General features: G+C 38.2%; 1 protein-coding gene across 1 annotated transcript in view; it reads left to right on the top strand.

Annotated features, from left to right (window-relative positions):
* The window catches only part of LOC117571676 (retinal homeobox protein Rx), a 29,823-nt gene that overhangs the window by 4,924 nt on the left and 3,332 nt on the right, over positions 1–21,567 (top strand). Inside the window, exons 3-4 of the mRNA XM_034253917.2 lie at positions 3,351–4,571; positions 4,635–4,801. Of these exons, the coding sequence (XP_034109808.1) occupies positions 3,351–4,571; positions 4,635–4,801 (1,388 nt within the window). The remainder of the gene's footprint in view (positions 1–3,350; positions 4,572–4,634; positions 4,802–21,567) is intronic.

Genomic DNA, 21,567 nt, shown 5'->3' on the forward strand with positions numbered 1-21,567 from the left:
TGAATATCTAAAATTCAACTAAGACTTTCACATGTGATAGCGGAACGAATGTTGTTTCATTTTAAGTGTAATTCAATTCATTCACTATTCGATTATGCTGCAATTTCTTTTCATTATAAATAGAGCAACTCTTAGTGCGTCAATAATATATTTTAATTGATATTAAAATGGCATAATTAAAATTCGTTAATTGAAATAATTGCAAATTAAATTTTTGCAAATTTGTTGAGCAAAGATTAATAATACTTTTTGCGTCAAGGCTAGCTTATTTATGTGGGTTTTATAATAAGCTCATAATTATAATTTAAGCTACAAAAGCTTAAGCTTTAAATGCCAGAAATACCACTAATATGTAAACAATTAAGAAATATACAGTCAATTGACAAAAATAATAATAATAATTAATTTACGACATAATATAATGAAAAAATACTAAAATATACCAACAGTTATAGCGGCATACTATTGATATCAAAATATACCATATTCTAGATTATCAACTAAAGCAATTCATACCCGACACCTGCAGACGGTTTTTGTCTTATACAATTTCTAAGTTATTCATCTCATGGTACCCAAGCTTTAAGGAATCCTAAAGAATAGAAAAGAATCATATTCATAACTTTTTAAACGTTCTACTTAGAAACTTTAAACATTTTTAGTATAAAATATGAATTACATTTCTTCCTTATTTGTGACAAATATTAATGTTTCTAACTTTACATTTTTAAATAAATGAAATAACTTAAAATCTGTTAAATATAATATAATTAATATGAGGAACTAGATATAACGATGATTAAAAGCTTAGCTAAAATATTGTCTTACTTGTCGCAAACATTTATCTATGTATTGAAAATAATGTTCCAAAGTTAAAGTTAGGAAAAGAAATAAAGTCATCAGAAATCTGTTAGTTATGCGAATAATATGAAAAGACAGCTAACTGGCACGTGTGAACTAAGTTTTAGGCTAAATTGAAATTGAAGGCTTCTTTGTAGCTGCTGTGTGGATATTCACATGCGACGTCATTCATTCATTCACTTCGCAGTTCTTGTTGTTGTACTCGAAGTTGCTCATTTCAGTCTCAAGCTCACGCAATTAACTCACGCACTCAGTGTGGGCTTCGTTCGCAGTCTGAGCTCGAGTCCGGGTCTTGGGTCTGAGATTGCGGCTACTGTGGCTCTGCACCTCATGTGGCGCCTTCACGCCTTTTAAATGGTATTTTCTATTATTTATTATGATTATTATTATTGTTGTTGTTGTTATTGCCTTTGCCATTGCCTTTGTGCTACCTCATTTGTGCTTGTCTTGATGCTTGATGCTATCTCGCTCGCTGATGTTTTGTCGAATTTCTTTGTGTAAAGTTTTCAAGTTTAATTTCATTAACGCCACAGTGGCTCAAAATAAAATGCATGTGGTGCGTGTAAATTTCGATTGATTGCTGCAAAACGCAGCTGAGGTTAATTCAGGCCATTTACAGCCGATGTGTTTATGCTTAATTAGCCAAATATTTGACCCAATTAATGTCAAGAAAATTGTGTGAGTCAGAGAGAGAGAGAGAGAGAACTGAGAAAATCAATAGAGAGACAATAACTAAATTCTAGGCAGTTCACTAGCCGCATAATTATTGGCCATTTGTGCCAGACATAATTACATTAGACAATCGCCAGAGTTGAATGATTTCTGGTTTTCGATTCAAAAGGGGAGTTCATGTAATCGAACTGATAGTTCAGTCTCTCTCTCGCTATGTACATGCAAATTAAATCCAACTTGGGCTACATCAAAAAGCAATTACACAAAAGACTATCAAATAATTACAGATATTCAGATATTTTGAGGGCAACTCGATTGTTGCCTGCCTCTCTTGGAAAAGCCAATTTAACACAGAAATTGAATTTGGTTACACAAAAACAAAAGCAGTTCGAGTTCACACAGCAAAAGTCAGTGCAAACAGTAACCACCCACTTGCCTATCTGCCACCTCACTCCTCCCTCTCTCTGGCAACTTCAACTCGGCGACAACTAATGACTTCCTTGCATGTCACGTGATATGTGCAAGCGGCAGCAACGGCAACAACAACAACAATGAACGGCGAACGGCAGTCGGCAGTCAGTACGCCCATTAGAGCCAAATACCTATTGCCACGCCCCCCTCCCCACTACTATTTAGTTCCAACTCAACTCATCCTAGTTGACACCCAGACTTTTGGCCTTCAGACGCCCCCATTCGGGGGCCTTTCTCAGAATTTTTATTGCCGCACATTGTAAATACGAGGCGACTAATTGAAAGCCGTTTATTAATGGGGCAGCCAACAGGTGTGGGGGTAGTTGAGGTTATTCCTCATTTGGGGATGAGGGAACGGGTTGGGGTGCGCTTAAATAACACATTGTTATTACCGAGGCAGGCTTTTAACCACATGGGCAGCGACAGCTTTATGACTTGGCCAACTGTCTAATTAAAATCTAATCAGTCCTGCAGCAATGCTTTTGCTGACAGTTTCGACCAGTCGTCAGCGTACACTGTGCTACATGATTCGATTATGTAACTAACATACAACTAATGAGCCGTAACTAAAATATAATATAATGGTTGACTTGAAGCTGCGACAGCTGTTTGAGGATTGATGCTAAGGAAAGCAAAGATATAACATTATTAGATATACATATGAATGTATTGAATTTATTTATGTTTAATTTTTGCATTTTAATACATATTTTGCGCTTTCATTATGTAGTATTTAGATTTTTACTACGCTCATTTTCGCTCCTTACAAATCGAAATATACCGAATAGAAAAGCGTAATTTGAAAGCTAGAGTCGATTATTGGTGCATACAAAAATAACCACAGTCTTAAGTACTCCTGAAAATTTAGTTGCAATCAGAGAGAAATTGTAAAAGTTATTTAAGAAATAATTTTATATTCCAAAGTTGTTAGTTGTTAGTTACCTTGATTGACAATCTGGTATATTATATCTACTATATCGATATACCAATTAAAGTCTTTGGTATATTTTGGCAGTGTAGTATAACATTTCGGTATATTTTAAGAATTGTACCGCAATGACTTTTATTATTTAGTATAGATTTCAGTATTTTTAAAATTAATTTGGTATATTTAAGCGCTTAGAATTTATATAAAATAACATACTCGACTGTAGCTTTCTTACTTGTTTAGAAAGTTATAAAGGACTGTCACATATAATTATAAGCCAATTTTCGAATGTCTTATACTTGTCCTTTATTTTATCCTTAATTCACTTAAATTTCATTTTATTATTTATATATTTAGTATGTGTTTAAGTACAAGCGCATTTCTAACTTGGTCTCACTTTCTTCACCTTTAATTACAGGTGATGGCGATGGCTCAATGGTCGACGACGATGCCACCGACTTGCGCTGCAACATGTCGCTGACGCAGCTGCGCAACATGGACAACCACATGGCCAGCATGCTGCAGCAGCACGCCAAGAACGGGCTGAGCTACGGGCCACCGACTCCGGCAGCGCCACCGCCGCCCACACAGCCACCAGCTGGTCATCATCATGGCGGCATGGCGGGGCATCCCCCATTTGGCTACCACAATGCCTTTGGATTCACCCAGAGTCACAGTCACGCTCACAGTCACGGTCACAGCCATCACAATCACGGTCACGGCCATGGACATGGCTATGGACATGGACAGGAGGAAGCAGCGGGTAATTACCTGAGTTCCATGCACCAAATGGTCGAGGCTAATCAATTGCAGCCGCCGCCGCCGCAGTCGCTGGCAGCGGGAGCCGGAGTGCAGGGAGTGACGGTGGCGCCACCGCCGCCTGGCGCCTATGGCAGCCACCAGCAGCATTTGGCGGCGCTGGCTGCGCATGCGCAAGAGCAGCACAACAAATATGCCAAGTCATCGCCGACAACACCAACGGCTGCGGCCGTCGCTGCTGCTGCGGCTGCTGCCGCTGTCGGTGGCAACTACTTTGTGCCGGATGCTTCGACTGGCTCCACAGCAGCAACAGCGGCTGGAGCAGCGGGGGGAGGCCAAGGGGCAGGGGCAGGAATGCGCGACTACGATGAGCGTTCAATGTCCTCGAATAGCGAACTGGATGAGGATGAAGATGATGCGGCAAAGCTGCAGAGCGATTGCAACATTGATGTTACTTCGCCGCCAACACCGCGACCCCCCAACAACAACAATAATAATAATAACAATGGAAGTGTTGTTGTTGTTGGCTGCAAGCGAAAAGCGGGCGCCGCCTCCGCCTACTGTGATGATAATGAGCCGAAATTAGCCAACGGCCAGCAACAACAGCAGCAGCAGCAGCAACTGGGCAATTACAACATCAGAGCGCGCAGTCTGGACGAAGTGCAGCAACAGCAACAGCAACAACAGCAGCAGCAACACTTTCAGCACGACTATCGCAACAGCAATAACAACAACAGTAATAACAACAACAACAATAATCAAGCGGAGCATGTGGACAACGACAGTTTGGTCAACGGCAGCTGCGCCTCCAGCGAGGATCTCAATCAGACCAACAACAGCGAGCAGGGCGAGAAGATCACATCCGGCAGCGACGATGAAGGTGAGTCTAAGAAATCTTTCTTCATTCACTTCTCAACTCAAGGATTGCCTACGTCCTAAGCAGGCCAGGACGATAACTGCGCCAAGAAGAAGCATCGACGCAATCGCACCACATTCACCACATATCAACTGCATGAGCTGGAGCGTGCCTTTGAGAAATCGCATTATCCCGATGTATATTCACGCGAGGAGCTCGCCATGAAGGTGAATCTGCCCGAAGTGCGTGTTCAGGTGAGTTATCAACATCCAAATCCGAATCCGAATCCGAAACCGAGCAGAAGTTGCCTGACATTGGCTAATTGTGCAATCAACGTGTCGGACACGTCTGTCTCTGAGCCACACAGAGCCCCAGAACCGGAAATTAAACAATTTCCTTTTGCTATTTATTTTAACGAAATTAAGTTGTGCCAACTAAGCACCCTACTCCTCCCTCCTCAGTATCTTCCCCCTCCATCAGCTGCTGTTGTCTGCCAGTTGTTAACATGTTTGGGCTAACTTGACAAGGATTTATGCTCAACCAACACAACATATAGTAACACACCACTCATAGATAAGGGCTTGTAACTCGTTGTGCTCACATGAATAATTTGCTGCATTTATCCCTTGCCAGCAGCTTTCGTCACTTGCAATTTACATTGCAGTGCAATTTACGTCACTTACTAAATATAGTACAAAACTATCTAATCGCTTACGATGTTAACGGCTTTCTTCACTTAGTATTAACAATAATAAAAATACATTTTGAACACTTTATTAGACTATGTGAATGCAGTGTCAATGTTAATAGAGAATAACAATAGGAGTACAAACCACTTGGGTCTGTTCTACTTTTCTTAGCTTAAAAACCATGGAGGAAATATTATGTACAATTTTAGGGAAAAATATATTTTCCAAAAAAATATCATCAATTTCAAAACTAACTATTGGCTCATCTTCATATCTTTTTTATTAATTATCAGCTTATCATAATTCAGCTTGAATGTTCTTATCAGTGAGCATTGTATATTTTTGTTATATGAAAACTTTTGCATTAAACAATGTTTTTAATGTTGTTTAAAAATGTTAAAAAAGTTTCTTAACAATAAATTCATTCTCTTGTCAAATACAAGTTGAGTATCTGCATATACTCTGTATTGATATTAGACAACATCGTTGTCTTCATCCTTTCGCTGAATATAATATATTTCTATTCTACAGAAAGCCTGAAAGTTCTGCAATATTATCTACAGCTAAGTTAATATGGATTCCTCAAAATAAAATTTATAAAAAAAAGTTCAGTTTTGCGTGAACCAACTTATTTCATTCCAAGTAAAATAACAAAAACGTATACGTAATATTTTATTCTATTATACAAATTATAAAGTGTTTTTAAAATCTTTCTTTTCTATAGGTTCTTCAAGAAAGTTTCTCAAAAATGGTCTGATTCACTTCTCTTAATAAAAATTGTAAATCAATTTTTTATTCAAAGTGTTTGTGGAAAATGATTTAAAAAATCATTTTTAATTCCAGAAGACTGCAATTATATACCTTAATCGTTAGTTATAAATTATGAAAATTAATTAATACCCTTTGCTTCCTCATTATGCGGAAGTTTTAAAACAATTTAATAAATAAATTAAATTGAAAATCGATAATTATTAATATCACATCGTTTTCCTCTTAAACCCATAAGCAGCAAATTGCAGTTAAGTAATTATTTATTGAGTATGCTTCAAATTTCGACACCCAGTCGTATCATTAATCCTAAATCATATCCGGTTACATGCGAGTGGGAGAATAAGTAACTGCTGTTTGTTTTCCTTATCGATTTGATATCGTTAGCTACTGATTGTACTTTAGTCACTTGCCATCATAGAAACCGCTTTCAGTTCGCAGTGCAAAGTGCTTTGCTTGCTTGCTTTCTCTTCTTTTCTCCTTTCCCAATTCCCATTTCCCCTTCTCCAGCTCCAATCCCATTCGATTTGTTTAACAAACTCCAGCACAAAACTTTCCGAGGCAGAGAGACAAAAAGTGCCATAACTTTCTTTCAGTGCATATTAAAATTTATGTCTCAATTGCGAAATGACAATGCAGGCCAAAAGTTAGTCGCAAGAGAAAAGGGGAAAGACGAAGATGGGGGAAAGGCATTTATGCTGAGGAAATAATGCACTTTATGAGACTGTGCGCCTTTTGCCTGTAGCAGAGCGGGACGGGGCAGCAGGCGATGCATGTCTGGCAGCCATTCGTTTCGGGTGGCAAATTGCGACGTTAACGGGCGGGGCGCCTCGTAAATTCCTTTCACAGCGGTGTAGCATAAAAGACGCCTGCTTGGCCCCCACAAAAAGCAATCGGAGAAGCCAATAAAAAATACTCGAAAAAAATAAAAAGGAGCAAACGCGTTAAAGGACAAAGTAGAACTAGGCGCGAGTTGTATTGAAGGGTTCGAGTGGCATGAACCATCTAATTGCAGTGGACCAGACTGACTTGGCATAGTTTTTATGTGTTATTCTAAGCCATAAAGTGCAGTAGAGTGCAGAGAGAAGGTAGAGAGAAGGGGAGGAGGTGGAACGTCGGTTGAGGACAATATCAAATTTCATGAATTCGTTTCCTCAGACGACAAATCATTTTTATTGACTAAACATTATCGTGCCGCAACGTTGCAACGTTGGCGACACTGTCTGCGGCCTGGCAACACAAATGTATGCACATAAATAAATAAATAAACAAATACAGAACTATATATGTATATAAATGTATATGTATATGTATATAAACGAAATACAAAAGTAATGAACGAAAATCGCATACAAATTTCTTGCACCGACGGCGCTGCGATTTATCAGCGTTTTTCTAGATGGTCGTACGGCCCTCATGTGTCACTTTGTCAAATTGACACGAATTCAAATTATGCCACAAGCCCAGCCACCCACCCAGCTACCCTCTCCCTCCCCCCTTCTCTTTCCCATCCCTTCATTACACCCCTTTTTGCCAAGCACTCACAGAATTCCAACTGCGCTGCGTTTCCCCCCAAATAAAAAAGTTTAACTCGTTTTTTCGATTTAGTGGGCACATTTTTGTTGGGGTGCTTCCCCCACTTTGCAAGTGTGTGTGTGTGTGTGAATGTATGTGTGTAATCGTATTTGCGGTTAGTTTGCATGAAGTTCTAGTTATCGTTACGGGCTGGGAAATTGCTTGGTGTGCAACTCGTTGAAGGTGGAAATTTGTTTTGATTAAGTTTGCACACACACACACAACCAACTCTGAGAAGAAGTCGGAGACCAAAAATGAAGGAAAAATAAGAAAGCACAGCACGAAAATATAATACACTGACTAAGAGATAAATTGGATCAGAAAAGATAAAAACAATATTCTTGAACACACAAAATTAAAAAAAAAAAAATATACCGATTAAATTGCATTCTTAAAACTTAATTTTATTAGTATTGAGCACAGCTTTTAAATATTCATATATTTGTGATGCAAAATAGAGATAAAATGATTGGTTAGAAAATTTTAAATAAGAGAAAATAATGAATGAAAAATTGAAGAAAAAAGCTTTTATTGATATCTTTCCTTATCTTAGAAACTTGTAAGTTCAAAAAAGAAATAATACAGGTACATTAGGTAATATATCAACTTTTTTTTTTGTACTTTATAAACTTAAAACTAATGCAAAATATCCCATCACAAATATAATTAGTATTGATAAAACTCTATTAAACTTTTATATTTTCAAAATAAATCTAAAAAAGAAAAACAATACTCATCTTTTTATAACCTCAGATATAATAGGACATATTAAACATAAATGAAAACCCTTCTAATATTTGAAATGCTAACAAAGCTAGTAAAGTCTAAGCTGTAGTTTTTACTAGTACCTCTAATATTAGTGTGTTTCTATTTGCATTTAATATTTTACATTATTTTTGAGTTTACAAAAATAAAGAAAGATAATAAAGAATTGTTTTTCTCCAATTTATTTTTTACTTTTCTATCTGGTAAAATCAGTTTTAATATAATTAAATAAAATATATAATTCTGTTGATCCCCACAAATAATTGAATACTCTTGTCATTCATAGAGCATTAAAAGCTATACCAAGTGAGTTGTTTCTTGGCCAACTCAGAGCGCAGTCAGAACTCAAACTGAAACTCAAACCCGAATCCGAATCTGAACCCGAACTCAACCCACAACCGAAGCGTGGAGTCAGTCAATCAGTTGAGTTCAGTACAGTTCAGTTCAGTTAAGTTTGCTTGGAAGAGGCAGCTGGCAATACAATTTCTTCGTTTAGATGAGTTCATTTTGGATTCTATTTCTGAATTTGGTTTCTGGTTTTGCTTTTAGTATTCATATTGTCATTGGCATTGCTTTGCTATTTGCTGTTGCTGTTACTGTAACTGTTGTTGTATTGGTTTTGGTTATGCCACGTGCATTGTAATAGATTTGCTAAATGTTTGTTTAAAAAGTTTGATTGGATTTTGCATTTGATGCATTGTGTTGTTGTTGTTGTTGCTGTTATTGTTACTGTCGTCGCATTGTTGTATTGTTGTGGCTTGTTTGATTGTTGTTTAAATGGCAATATTGCCTGCCACTCGTTTACATTGTAATGGAGCAGCTCCGCTTCTCTTAGCTCGAACTCAGCGACCAGCAAAAAAGAAATCTAAATGAAATTGAAATTGTGTCATTTTGTGGTTATTTTTTTATTTTTAGCATTTTGCATTGGCACTGGCAAAGCAATTAATATTAAAAGAAGCAGAAGAAGGAGGAGAAGTAGAAGTTATATCCTCTTGGTATATCCTCGGCTTAGGGCTTATCTCAGATGGTAACCAAAACAGAGACGCGTTAAGCCCCGGCAAATTAAACAACAGATTAACGGACTAAACAACCACAAAATACAAAACACAAAACTCAAAGACTCGAAGACTCAAAGACAGACAGGCACATCATTAACACTGCAAAAACATTGCGAGTTCATCAGCTGCCATTTCCCCTCACTTTTCTGTTTTTTCTTCCTTTTCCATTCCTTTTCCTTTATGATGTGAGCCAGAACATATGGCCCGAAAAGTGCCTCATAGATGACAATTATTTTATTTGGATTACACGCTGACAGCCAACAATTTGCGTTGAGAGGGTCTTTTGGCTTTGCCATTGGTTTCGGTTACATTTACACTTCGAGCTTGCTTTGCTCCGTTTTTAAGGGTTAAACGTGCTCCAATCATACGCCGTATTAAACACAATCGAGTGCGAAAGGCTTCACACATTCGACACAGAAAAAGAGTTTAATTAAAACCTAATTTGCCATGGCAAAGCAAAGCTAATTGCAGCATTTTAAGCACAACGATTACCCTTCAATAGGGGTTGTTGATTGATCGACTATTTGCTCAATAGATATTTGCAACTATTTGTGGCTGACTGTATGACTGACTGATTGTCCCTCAAAGGGCATTGAGATGGATTTTGGGAAAAATGATTCAGAAACATTTGTGGTTAGTTTAAATAATATTTAGAAATTAATTGCTTTCTTCAAAAAATTCATAGTTTCAATACAATTTTTATTTTAACTTTTTCTAACTTAATTGCAAATACACAAATTAAGAAGTCTATAACAATAATTTACAAAATACAAAACAGGAGTCAAAATTAAAAGGAAGAAATAAAAGTAAGAAACATTATATTGGTAGATTTTTTTATTTTGAGTAAAGTTGAATCTTAAAGCTCTTGATTATCACTTTACTTCGAGTTAAGAATGATTTTGGAATTATTTTTCTGCTTTAAGATAATTTGTAAAAATAAACGAATTCGTACTTAAGCTCTCAGAAAATGAGCAAATTTACGTATATACTTTTTTGTGAAACAGTAAAAGTTCCTAAAATCAATCTTAGCTCCAAATATATACCAGAGCTATAAGAATAACCTTTACATATTTTTAAAATTGTTATAGTTTATGTTATGTTTTTATAATTTTAAATAATGTCGCCCGCGACAAATTCCGTAAGATTGATTTTGAATAAAGAAGAAATTATTAAGTAACTTTAGTACATAGTTTACTCATTGAAATTAATTTCCTAATGGCAAATATTGCATTGCTAAATAACAATTTTAATTTAATTTCTTAATGCCAAAAATGCAAATTATCAAAATCTGTTACAGCAAGAACAATATTTAATTTGTTTAGTTTATTTAATATAGCTTTACATTGAGGCTTAATTTTGTGAAAGTATTCAGAACACATGTAATCGATTTATTTATGAGAAATCATTAAAACGAAAGTCAAGAAGTTCAATAAGAGAATTTGAAGGAACATGCGTTGCGTGATCTGGCTTCTTGCCTGTTTGCCTGTTTGCCATAAGTAAATCAAATGCCAAATGTTCAAGTACGAGTTCGAGTAATATGAGAACATTTTGAAAAGAAAACAATGGGGGAGAATCGAAAGAATAACATACGAGTATCTGGTTTTGAGTAGCTTTTAGTGAAATTGTCGAGCATGGCAATTGTTATTAATATTATTAGCAGCAAAAATAAACAAATGAATGAATGTGAATGTGAATGAATGCCTGTCAATTATTTAGCATAGTCAAATGATTAAATATCGTAAAAATGTCAAAGGACAAACGGCACTGGCATAACAATCGTAGTCGTATAATAAACGAGAGAGAGAAATAGTTATTTATCTGCATATTGCGCATACGACGTGTGTGACGTGACAGCGAGACGTGTTTTTCTGTGCTTCTCTATATGAGTGTGTGTGTGTGTATGCGTATGTGTGCATAAAAAGCAAACAAATAAAAATGTCATTTCACTAACAAATAAAATAGATTTTTATTGCATTCCACTTGCGCCATTGCCATGGCCTGGCCTCAAGTTCTTGTTGTTATTCTTGTTATTGTTATTGTTGCTGCTTACTTTTTTTATGTTCGTTTCTCCTTTGCTTTTGCTTTCGCTTTGTTTTTTATTATTATTATACTTACAGTCACAGTCTCTCTCTCTCTCTCTTTCTTTCTCTTCATATGTTTCCGTCCATCGAATCGATGCGATTCAACTCGATTCGATTGGATTCGATTTGAATCGCTTTCGCTTTCGTTTTCACATGTCATAATAATAATAATGCATATTAGGTTCATTTTGTGCGCTTTTATTGAAATCCTATACAAATCTAATAATGAAAATAATCAAAAAGCAAAAGGACGACACAAACTACGGCTAAGTTGTGTCGTAAAAATCAAACAAACCAGAATATCAAATGAAATATACTCAAAATTGAGCTTGACAATTGCATGAATGGGCTCATTTGCTGCTACCTCCCCTTCTCTCTGTTGTTCTCCCCCTCTCTCTCTCTCTCTCTCTCTAGGGGCAGTGAGTTTTCAGTTTATTCAAGTTATTGTGAAATTGCCATTGGGGAAATGCGCCTTCAATAGGCGAGCATTTATCGGGTCAATCTCAGTGATTTGTCCAGCTCCAAAAATGTGGATCCAATTGAAGCCGCTTTCGATTGTTGTTCAACTTACTTTTATAATTAATGCAAAATACCAACGACAGCTGCTCGCTGAGGCGAGTGTGGTGTGAGGCGTGGGCGTGTGGTGTGTGGAATGTGGCAGGGGCACAACAATTAACACATTATGCCACCTTTGACACAAACACACAACAAAGCCACAACAATGCGCAGCGCAAGGGTAAACAATAATAAATAATAATAAAGCAGTCAAAGTCAAGTATGAGGGTAGTCGATATATGTTTGTGTGTGTATGTGTGTGTGTGTGTTTGATGCACATCTGCTGCTTAAGTTGTCCAATAAAACAAAGCAAGCAGCAAACACTTGAAGCGAGCTGCCTAATTACGAGTCTGCCCAGTGAACAATGAAACCACATCAAAATTCTCCTCCAGCTCACTCTTGATCTGCATACAAAATGGCCGAAAATAGCCGATAGCTACAGTGAAGATAGCCTAAGAGCACTACAATAAAATATAGATTACTATATTCAACTTTGAAAATCATATTTTCAATCATTATTCTAAATTATCATATGAAATAATCAAATTTAATTGGAGTAAAACTTTTCTTATTTCTTTTTGCTTGGGCTACACCTCTCTAAACTTTATATAAATAATAATTGAAAATTGACATAATATCCATATATAGTATATTATAGTATTTTACTAGATCATGACTGAGTCACCCTAGAATAAGCTAGCAATAAAAATTTTTATTATATAAATAGTTGTAAGTACCAAACGATAAATTCTCAAATAGACGACTGTCCCTTATTGATTATAAATTGCGTATCTTTGAATAGTTTAATAAAATGTCTAGGGATTTGGTTAAATATGCTAATAAACATTGAATTTATTCATCAAAGAAGCTTTGAAATTATAGAAAAGTATAAAGTTGAAACAGAATTTTAGTCGTTGCTACTAAGACCCAAATTACAATAATAAAATGGCAGCATAAAAATTATATATTTTATTATGAATTCACAGCCTGCCAAATATATTCTTTCTTTATATATTCTTTTATTTGTATTCTTTTTCTATTTCTAATTCAAAATTTCAACTTTTTCTTTGTCAAATAACACAATGTAGTAGCTGCCCCTCATTTTGATTATGTTTTTTGTAAGCATCGAATTCGACTTCGATCTCTAAGGCATTTGCATAGCCAAGCTTATTACAGCTCGCAGCGTAGTTGCTATCAGCTTTCACTTTTGTGGCAGCCACAGAGCAGAGACCAGAGTACAGAGAACACTGAGCAGTGAATAGAGAACCGAGAGCTCTGCTGCTTTCAATTAACCCTCATTAGGGGCTCGTTTCACAAAGGAGACGGAATGAGATGCCGCCTTGATGGAGCTTTACCTGAGATCGGGAACGCCTAAGCAAATGCGTGTCGCAATTAATTAAGTTGGCAATGCCAAGACAGGCAGGCATAGACAGAGAGAGAGATGGGAATAAAGTGCAGAAGGAGATGCCGCAAGGACAACAACTCCGTTGTCTTCATCGTCGGCATCGTTTGTTCAGTTATTTGTTTGTTTGGCAGAGCGAGCGCTGCCCGCTCTGTTGATGCTGCAATGGCATCCAATTTCATTCCTTTATGCGACTTATTGAGTTTACGCTGAGCTCCACGTTGTCCTTGTGGTATTCAGAAGGGTGTCATCATCGTCCTCGTCGTCGTTGTTGTCTACGAGTCGCAGTCGCAGTCTTTGCCTTTGGGGCAAAACTTTAAAGCGCTTTTGCCGCATCCTTTTATCTCAGCAAGTTTACACATGCCTCGAGCATTGACTGCCAGACTGCAGCCTGGCACTGCCAACGTGTGCGTAATTTAAGCTGCGAAACGTGTCCTGCCAACTCGACTCACGTCGAACGACAATGATTGCGCTTTTTGCCAGCTAATTAAATCAAATTGAGACGCACACGCGTGCTGCGGATTAGTCTCAGTTGTTTACTAGTAAGTAGTTGCCACTAAGAGCTGTCCACCCCGCATGCTGGGCATGTCCACTTGTCAAGTGAAGCAAGCAAAAACAAATCCAGGGCACAATTTGTTTTAGGCATCATATCGAATTTGGCGTAACCTGTCAACACATTTCAATAAAAATGTATAAATCAAAAGGAATGAAATTATAAATCATTTTGCCTCCCCCGTCAACGGTCGACAGTCGAGAGTCGTGTTTGTTTCCACCCCTGGCACGCACGCACATAACCTCACTTGACATTAGGGGTTACGGCGCAAAAAGAGGGCAACAAACATTGCGCTGCATGCTCTCCCCCTCCTACTCTTCCCCTCTCTTGCTGTCAACCCTGACAGCGTCTGTCCTGAGGGCGAACACTCGAAATATGTTTGGCTTAAACTGAAACAAAATGCGATCAAATGTAATCAAGCGAATACAATTACAATTACAATGAAATTATGCCGTTTTTTTATGCTAAATTGCAAAGAGAAGGAAAGCATAAGAGAAGGAGAGTGAGAGGAAGGGAGAGATTGAGAGACTTTCGCTTAAGCTTAGCAGCTGTAACTAAAGTTGTTTTGGGGAAATCTTTCCACTAAGCAGCTGCTAAGTTTCATCTCAACTCAACTCTACTCAAAGTCCACTTGAGACGTCAAGTGCGGAGCAGTCGATGCCATGCCAGGGGTGGGTGATTTACCACCCCTCTACGCTGCAATGAAATTATGAATATTATTCAATTTAAGTGCCTAAATGCTGTGTAATGAGTTGCACATCTGTTCGCTGCGCTGAAGGTTTCAAGTGCGACACAAGTCAAACATCAACATGAAGTCCTGTTGTGTTGTCCAAAAATGCTCGCATTATTGTTATTATCGTATTATGGCACTTGCCTTCATTTCACTTCATTCTTTCATGTGTCAGATGTCAAGTGTACACGGAGAATATCCCTTTAAATTCGTGCACAAATCGAATAAGCGGCAAAAATTGTTTCTCTTTCATTTTTAACGAGCCGAAAATTGTCAAATAAACTGATTAGATCAAGCTTAACGATACTTTCTATAGATGCATGTAAAAAGTTATGAAATTGCGTGTAATTGTGTTTAACTTTGAATGCAAGTTTGTTAAGCAGTGTGATGATGAAGATATTTAATGAAATGTTTGAAAGAGAGATATGATTTGACTGAGATTTAAGAGTAGTTGTGAAGATAACATATGACGAGATTTACAAAAAAGAGCATTTTATTCATTGAATTTAGATACCTTTTAATTCAATGAATAAAATACTTTTAAAAAGAAAGAAGCTCCCTTGGAAATAGTGAAAACTTGAGAATTTTCTTTATAAAATAATTTAGATTAGAAATAATACAATAATACAATTCAAAATGTTTTGGAAATGAAATTAATAGTTTTCTATTTCTCATCTATTATATTGTTTTTGAAACCCACAATTGTTAAAGAAAGAAATAATCTATAATATAAGAAGAGAACAAATATTTTTAAACTGTTAATCTTAAAAGTTGAAAACAGTTTTTCAAGTCCCATACTGTTAGTAAAAGAAATAAATCAGTTTTCTATACAACACATGCTGCACTTAAAAACTATTCCAAAAATTGATCCCATAGACAACTAATGGGGAATTGATTATGCATTCAGTTTGTGCGCGTGTTTTGGTACAATCTTTATCAATTCAATCAAAGAGAGCCGCAGATACACAATCTGTGAGATACTCCCAGTAAAACGCACTGATACCAAACGCTGTCAGTTTAAATGAGCATTGGGCTTAAGTTGTCAAATTAGGCCCGAGAACAGAACAATTTCAATTTGGGCTCATGTGACTCAGCCAACTCAGAGAGTGGAGTCAATCAAAAGAAATTTTCAACGAAATGAGGCAGGTACTACATACTTATGGGTTACCTTCCTGTTGCCCTCCCCCATTCTCCATCATCCATCTCTACTCTCGCTCTCTCTTCCTCACTCTCTTTTCGCATGAAACGATATGTGAAATGTGACTTAATCAGCTTTATATAAATGCTTGTTTTGACAACGACAACGACGTCTCAGCTTGAACTTCTTTCCCAGTATTTTTGGGTATCAACCCACACACACACACACACATATAACAAGCGGCTTATTATAATTACATGTATGTATTTTTTTTTTTTTTTGTTGGGGCTGAAATGTGTGACATGGTTCTTGGGGCTTTTGATTTCCGCTTTTAATTAATTTGTGTAACATGCTAATTGGTTTTATGCGTTTTACGCGTATTCAAATCGCTTGTTTATTATTTAATTATTATTTCCAATTTTGTGGTCGGTTGTTGTTGCTGCTCTTGGTGGTTGCGCGACCTCTATGAATAAATCATAAAACACTTAAATAATTTTCCGTGCGCTTGCCACTTTATTATGTGCTAATTAATCACCTAACCAATTTTTCGGCCTCGCTTTGCTGCTTTTTGGCCCACTGTAGGCCACATTTTTGGCTCACGCAAAATACATAATTAAGTTATCAAAAGCCAGCAACAATAATAACAACAACGAGAACAACAAGGAGAATAACAACGGGAACAGCTTGAACAACTTTTAATATATGCAACAAACTTTTAGCCACTGCACTCACACACACACACACACACACACACACACACACACACACACACACACACACACAGTCAGGATACACACACTACACAGCGCACTAATTTATTTTGTCATAAGGAATTATTCAAATTATGCGCGTAATCAGCCAGCGTGGCAAACGCCAACGAAAATAACCGCCGGCAATTTTTCGGGTGCTTAGAACTAAATGCAGACCTGTCTGCGAGGGCGGCCTTAAAAGTTTAGCTCATTTGCGTATGCAGGGGAAGCAACGCGAAAAGTGATCAACAAAGCGAATGAAGAAAATACAAACTTCTCCTCTGCTTAGTGAGCTAAGTTTTGCAGCGCACACTCTCGCACTCATTGGGATCGCAATGTGGACTGCAATTAGTGCTTCTTTAGTTGTGCTCTCACTGTGGACTCTAATTGCTGGCTGGCACTCTTTGGATGGTGTGGAACTCAATTATAATTGCAGTACAGACTGCGCTCACTTACGCTCTCAGCTTCCACAACAACAAGTTGCAGTGGTTAGCTAACATAGTAGATTCTAATTTTAGTGCTCTCAGTCTCTTTAGCACACTTTGAGCTTGAGCACCGTTAATTTAGCTTTCTTGCCCTTTCTTTTAAGTAAACAACATTTGTATTCGACAAAGCTATGATTATTGATATCAAAGCAAAAAATTAATGGCCACATCGAAAACAGCGACATTTTCATACTGCCCCTGCAGTGCACCCTGTGTACCTGTTTCCCCCTCCACCCGCCGTGAAACTGTTGCAAATTAAAAATGCGTCGTGTGTGTGTCAACAAAATGTGAAACAAGCAGAGCGTGTGACAGTCCAACTACCAGCTACCCACGACCCACAGCCCACATTCCACGCCCCTCTCCAAGCCCTAGCCACTCTCTTAATAATGCCCATTCCCAGTCGACTATTTGCCAAGCAGCTGCTGGGCATATTTGTCGTCCTTTGTAGCCGATTTAACTGCTTATTAACTGTGCGTGCGACTGTTTGTTGTGCTCCTCCCCTTCCTCAGATCTCACTCGTTTCTCTCCCGCTCTCTCCCTCTCTCTCTCTCTCTTTCGGGTGCTCGGCATGTCAGCAAGTAAATAAATAGCTAATTAAATACAGGGTGACACGTGGCGCAAGCAAATACGCCCTGCCAAACAGTGCCAGCGACTAAAGTCGAATAATTCCCCCCTCTTTCTTTGCCTCGTCAATCTCTCGCTGGAGCAGTCAAAGTCAGCTCAAGTTGAGCAGAAGAAGGCCACAATCACAAATTCGTATTGAAATTGAAAGGAAATTTGAGCGCGTTGATCGAGTGGGTGTTAAATGAGCCAAGCCAAGGACTAAACAGAAGGACCTGCCTTTGCCTTTGACTTTTCACATGCGATATTTGAACCGATAAGTTTGTCTGCGGCTGGCAGCGGTCACAAATATAGTGGAGAGAAGGGGGAGGAAGAGGGAAGGAAGTCGTGTGTCTCGCTTTGTATTACTGCGATTCAAATGCAAGCTAAACTATTATTAAGGCTAATGAGCCAGCCAGCTAAGGTTAAACATACTTAGCAGCCCTGGGAAAATTTCCATGCCATTAGGGTAAATACTTTTCAAAGAGAGTGTCAAAAATTCAATTACACCAAATACCAAAAATATAAACAGTAATTATATTTTGAAGAATGAATAAGAACTTGTTTTGATTTTTGAAGGCCGTGTTTACCCAGCTATTTAATATATTATATTATATTTTCTACTTCTCTGTTTACATTATAAATAACAACTCTGTATAATCAGTAATAAGCGCTGCGAAATTGTGCCGTCTTACTTTATCTTTTAATGAAAAGTTTTTTTGTAATATAGAATAGAATGGGTTAAATTTTTTATTATGATTCAGGTTTAAATAAGAAAGTAATTTAATCATCTTAGTCCTAACTAAGACAGATCTTATTATTTATTTTTCTCAATTTTCAAATCGGAACAGCTTTCATATTAATTTTGTTTCAAAATCTTGTAGAGTCTTAGAGTCGATAAGATACTTAAAATACTGCTCATAAATCTCCAAAAAAATACCAAATACTTATACTTAAATTACATACTTAAATTACTGCTGAAAATAAATCTCCAACAAATACCAAATTACATTTAAAGATTGTAAAATTCAATCTCAAAAAAAATAATATGAGAAATGTACAACTAAAATCAATATCGAAGTCAGTTTGATCAAATTTGAATTATTGCTTCAGAAACTTCAACAAGTTCCAATCTCTGAAACTTTACTAAACTCTGCAGAGTCAGAGGAATTTCAACGAAACGATCTTCGATCCCTTTTTTGAAGAAGCTTTTGCCGCTCACGAAGCAAGGACAAAGCGGCATCAAGTGTAAATCAATACGCTTGTCGGCTCTTAAACTAATTAAAACATCTTGTGCGCTTTATGGCTGCAGCAAAGCTTTTGTTTGCCTCCGTAAAATTGCCCCCGAAAATTGAAGTAGAAGACAGAAGTAAAGCAGTCGAAGCAGTCGAAGCAGGATGCCGAGCAGCGATCCTGACTGGGGATAGACTGCGACTGAGGTACGAATCGAGGGCCGGAACTAAAAGCCAACAAAAGAGAATGAAAAAACATGTCATAAACTAGTGCAAAGCGGACTCCACGCTGAGTCTTTGTTTGCAGCGCCGAGGGCTGAAGGAACGACTGAAATTATGACAGGCAAGGATATGACTGATGTCTGTCTGTATATGTGTGCTAAAGTAAAAATCCTGCCAGCCATATAATTAGGGTCGAGTTCGAGTTTGCGATTGAGTTTGAGTTCGGTTCTGGCAGTTTTTTAATTGAATTAAAGCTTGCACACGAGCAGAGAAGGAGCGAAAGAGAGAGAGAGAGAGGGAGAGAGAGGGAGAAGGGAGAGTGGTGAATGCAGATGCATTCGACGGGACATTAGCTTAGGCGCCGCTATCAATATCCTTGAACGCAACGGGTTGTCGCCAGCCCTTGCTCTAATTATATAGTTGAAGCCTCGCTGGCATTTTCCATGCAATTAAATTCTTATCGCAACTTCAGCTTCAATCAAATTGATTGAATTGCATGAACATGCAAACCCAAATGGGAATAGATTCAACACGATAAACGATAAACCAGCAACGATAGACGATAAATGGCGGAGCCTCTGGGCCAAAAGCTAGTTAAGCAAATGGCAACAAAACTTTTTCCAATTTGTTAGCCACAAAAAACTAACGGAGACTGAGACGGAAGTATTCCAATGAATATATGTGAACGGAACCTCAACAATGACCATTATAATGACAAGATGTCTGCCTCGACTTCCCCCTCTCTCTCTCTCTCTCTCTCACTCTCTATCTTTATTGCTGTCTCGCTCGCTGCGTAGTTCAAGTTGCAAACAGTTTTATTAAGCTGCTGAGCTCTTGTGTGTTAAAAGTCAATTTTCCAATTTGCAAACTGTCAAAAACATTCGAAAAGCAATTTGTGCCATAGCACACACACACACACACACACAGCGAGAGAAAGAGAGTGAAAGAGAGGGAACGACTGCTGAGAGTACAAGCCAAATTGCGTATACGCCTTGTATGCTTTTGGGCGACGACACTTTGCGGCAGAAGTTTTCCAATAAAACGGCAAAACTTTGCTGCGAACAAAATTAAAGAAGACGACGACGACGACAACGGCAAACGATGAGAATAACGGTCGCCCATGGGGTTGCTCTTGTTGCTCTCCTTGTTTTCGGGGGATGATGATGCTGAACGCCATTTAAGCGGGGGGTAAACGAGGAAGGGGGAAGGGGGGAATGGGAGGAGGCAACAACATCAACGTCACCATTTTTCGGGATACACGGCAACGCAAATTGTTTGCTGCCAATGTGAAGTTTATGAAAAAGATTAAAGTTGAAAAGTGGTTGACTGGGCACAGCCAAGCGGAGGGGGGTGAAGCGGAGGGGGTGTTGTGGCCTGGCGCGTGCTCTGGTGGAAGAGCGGCAACAGCATCAGCATCAGCGCGGGCTCCACATGAATGCCAAATGCCGCAGGCAGGCGGGGGCGCAGAGGAAGAGGAAGAAGATGGGCGGGCAACACAAAATGTAGCAAAATTGAAAATGGCTGAAACGGTCTGTGTGTGTGAGTGTGTGTGTGCGGGTGTTTGTATTTGTGTCTATGGGGTGGAAAATTGAGTTTGGTGCCAGGTTGGAGGAAAGGGGAGGGGGCGGAAAAGATGAAGAGGAAGAGCTGTTGCCACAACAGAGCGAGGCGAGCATCAAGAGCCAAAGATGAAAGCAGACAATTTGCCATCGTCATCATGATGTGGACGTTGATGATGATGATGCTGGCGATGACGATGGGCGTGCCACCCATCAATACTATGCTGCCACCCCTCCCTCTACTCCCCTCTCCTCATCGCTCCACTGTCGCTGTCTCTGTCGCTGTCACTCTTTTGGGAACTTATGACGCACCATGAATGGAAATTACAAAATTGATTTTGATGATTTAATTAAAATGAAGAAGCACAAACTCAAATTATAACAGTCGGCGACCGGCAGCAGCAGCAGCAACAGCAGCATGGCGCTGGCTTTTGAGTGGCCTCCCACTAAAGTTGCCCCGCCTTTCTCTTCCCCTCCCCTCTACATCCTCGACTCGCACTGCCGAATGTCAATATTCATTTAACATTTGAAACTCGGCTAGTGTGTGTCTCTGTCTCTGTCTGAGTGTGTATGTGTGTGTGTGTGTGTTTGTATGTGGCCTAAAGCTGCTAACTTTAATTTATTTTCTTCGTACAGATTTGAGAGACAGGAAATTAGACTTTGAGTTGGTTTTTGCTCCTTGAGCTTTGTTATTACTGTCACTCATCTATGCTAATTGAACTATAGATTCATTTGCCACTTAGCCAAAACTTACTAAACAGCCAAAAGTTAAAGTCAAAATGTGGCTGGCAATTAAACTAAAGACAAACTGTTTGATGCCTAATCAAAATAAACTGTATACGCATATAAATATTTGATG

The sequence above is a fragment of the Drosophila albomicans genome, chromosome 3 (assembly GCF_009650485.2).
Source record: "Drosophila albomicans strain 15112-1751.03 chromosome 3, ASM965048v2, whole genome shotgun sequence".
Taxonomy (NCBI): domain Eukaryota; kingdom Metazoa; phylum Arthropoda; class Insecta; order Diptera; family Drosophilidae; genus Drosophila; species Drosophila albomicans.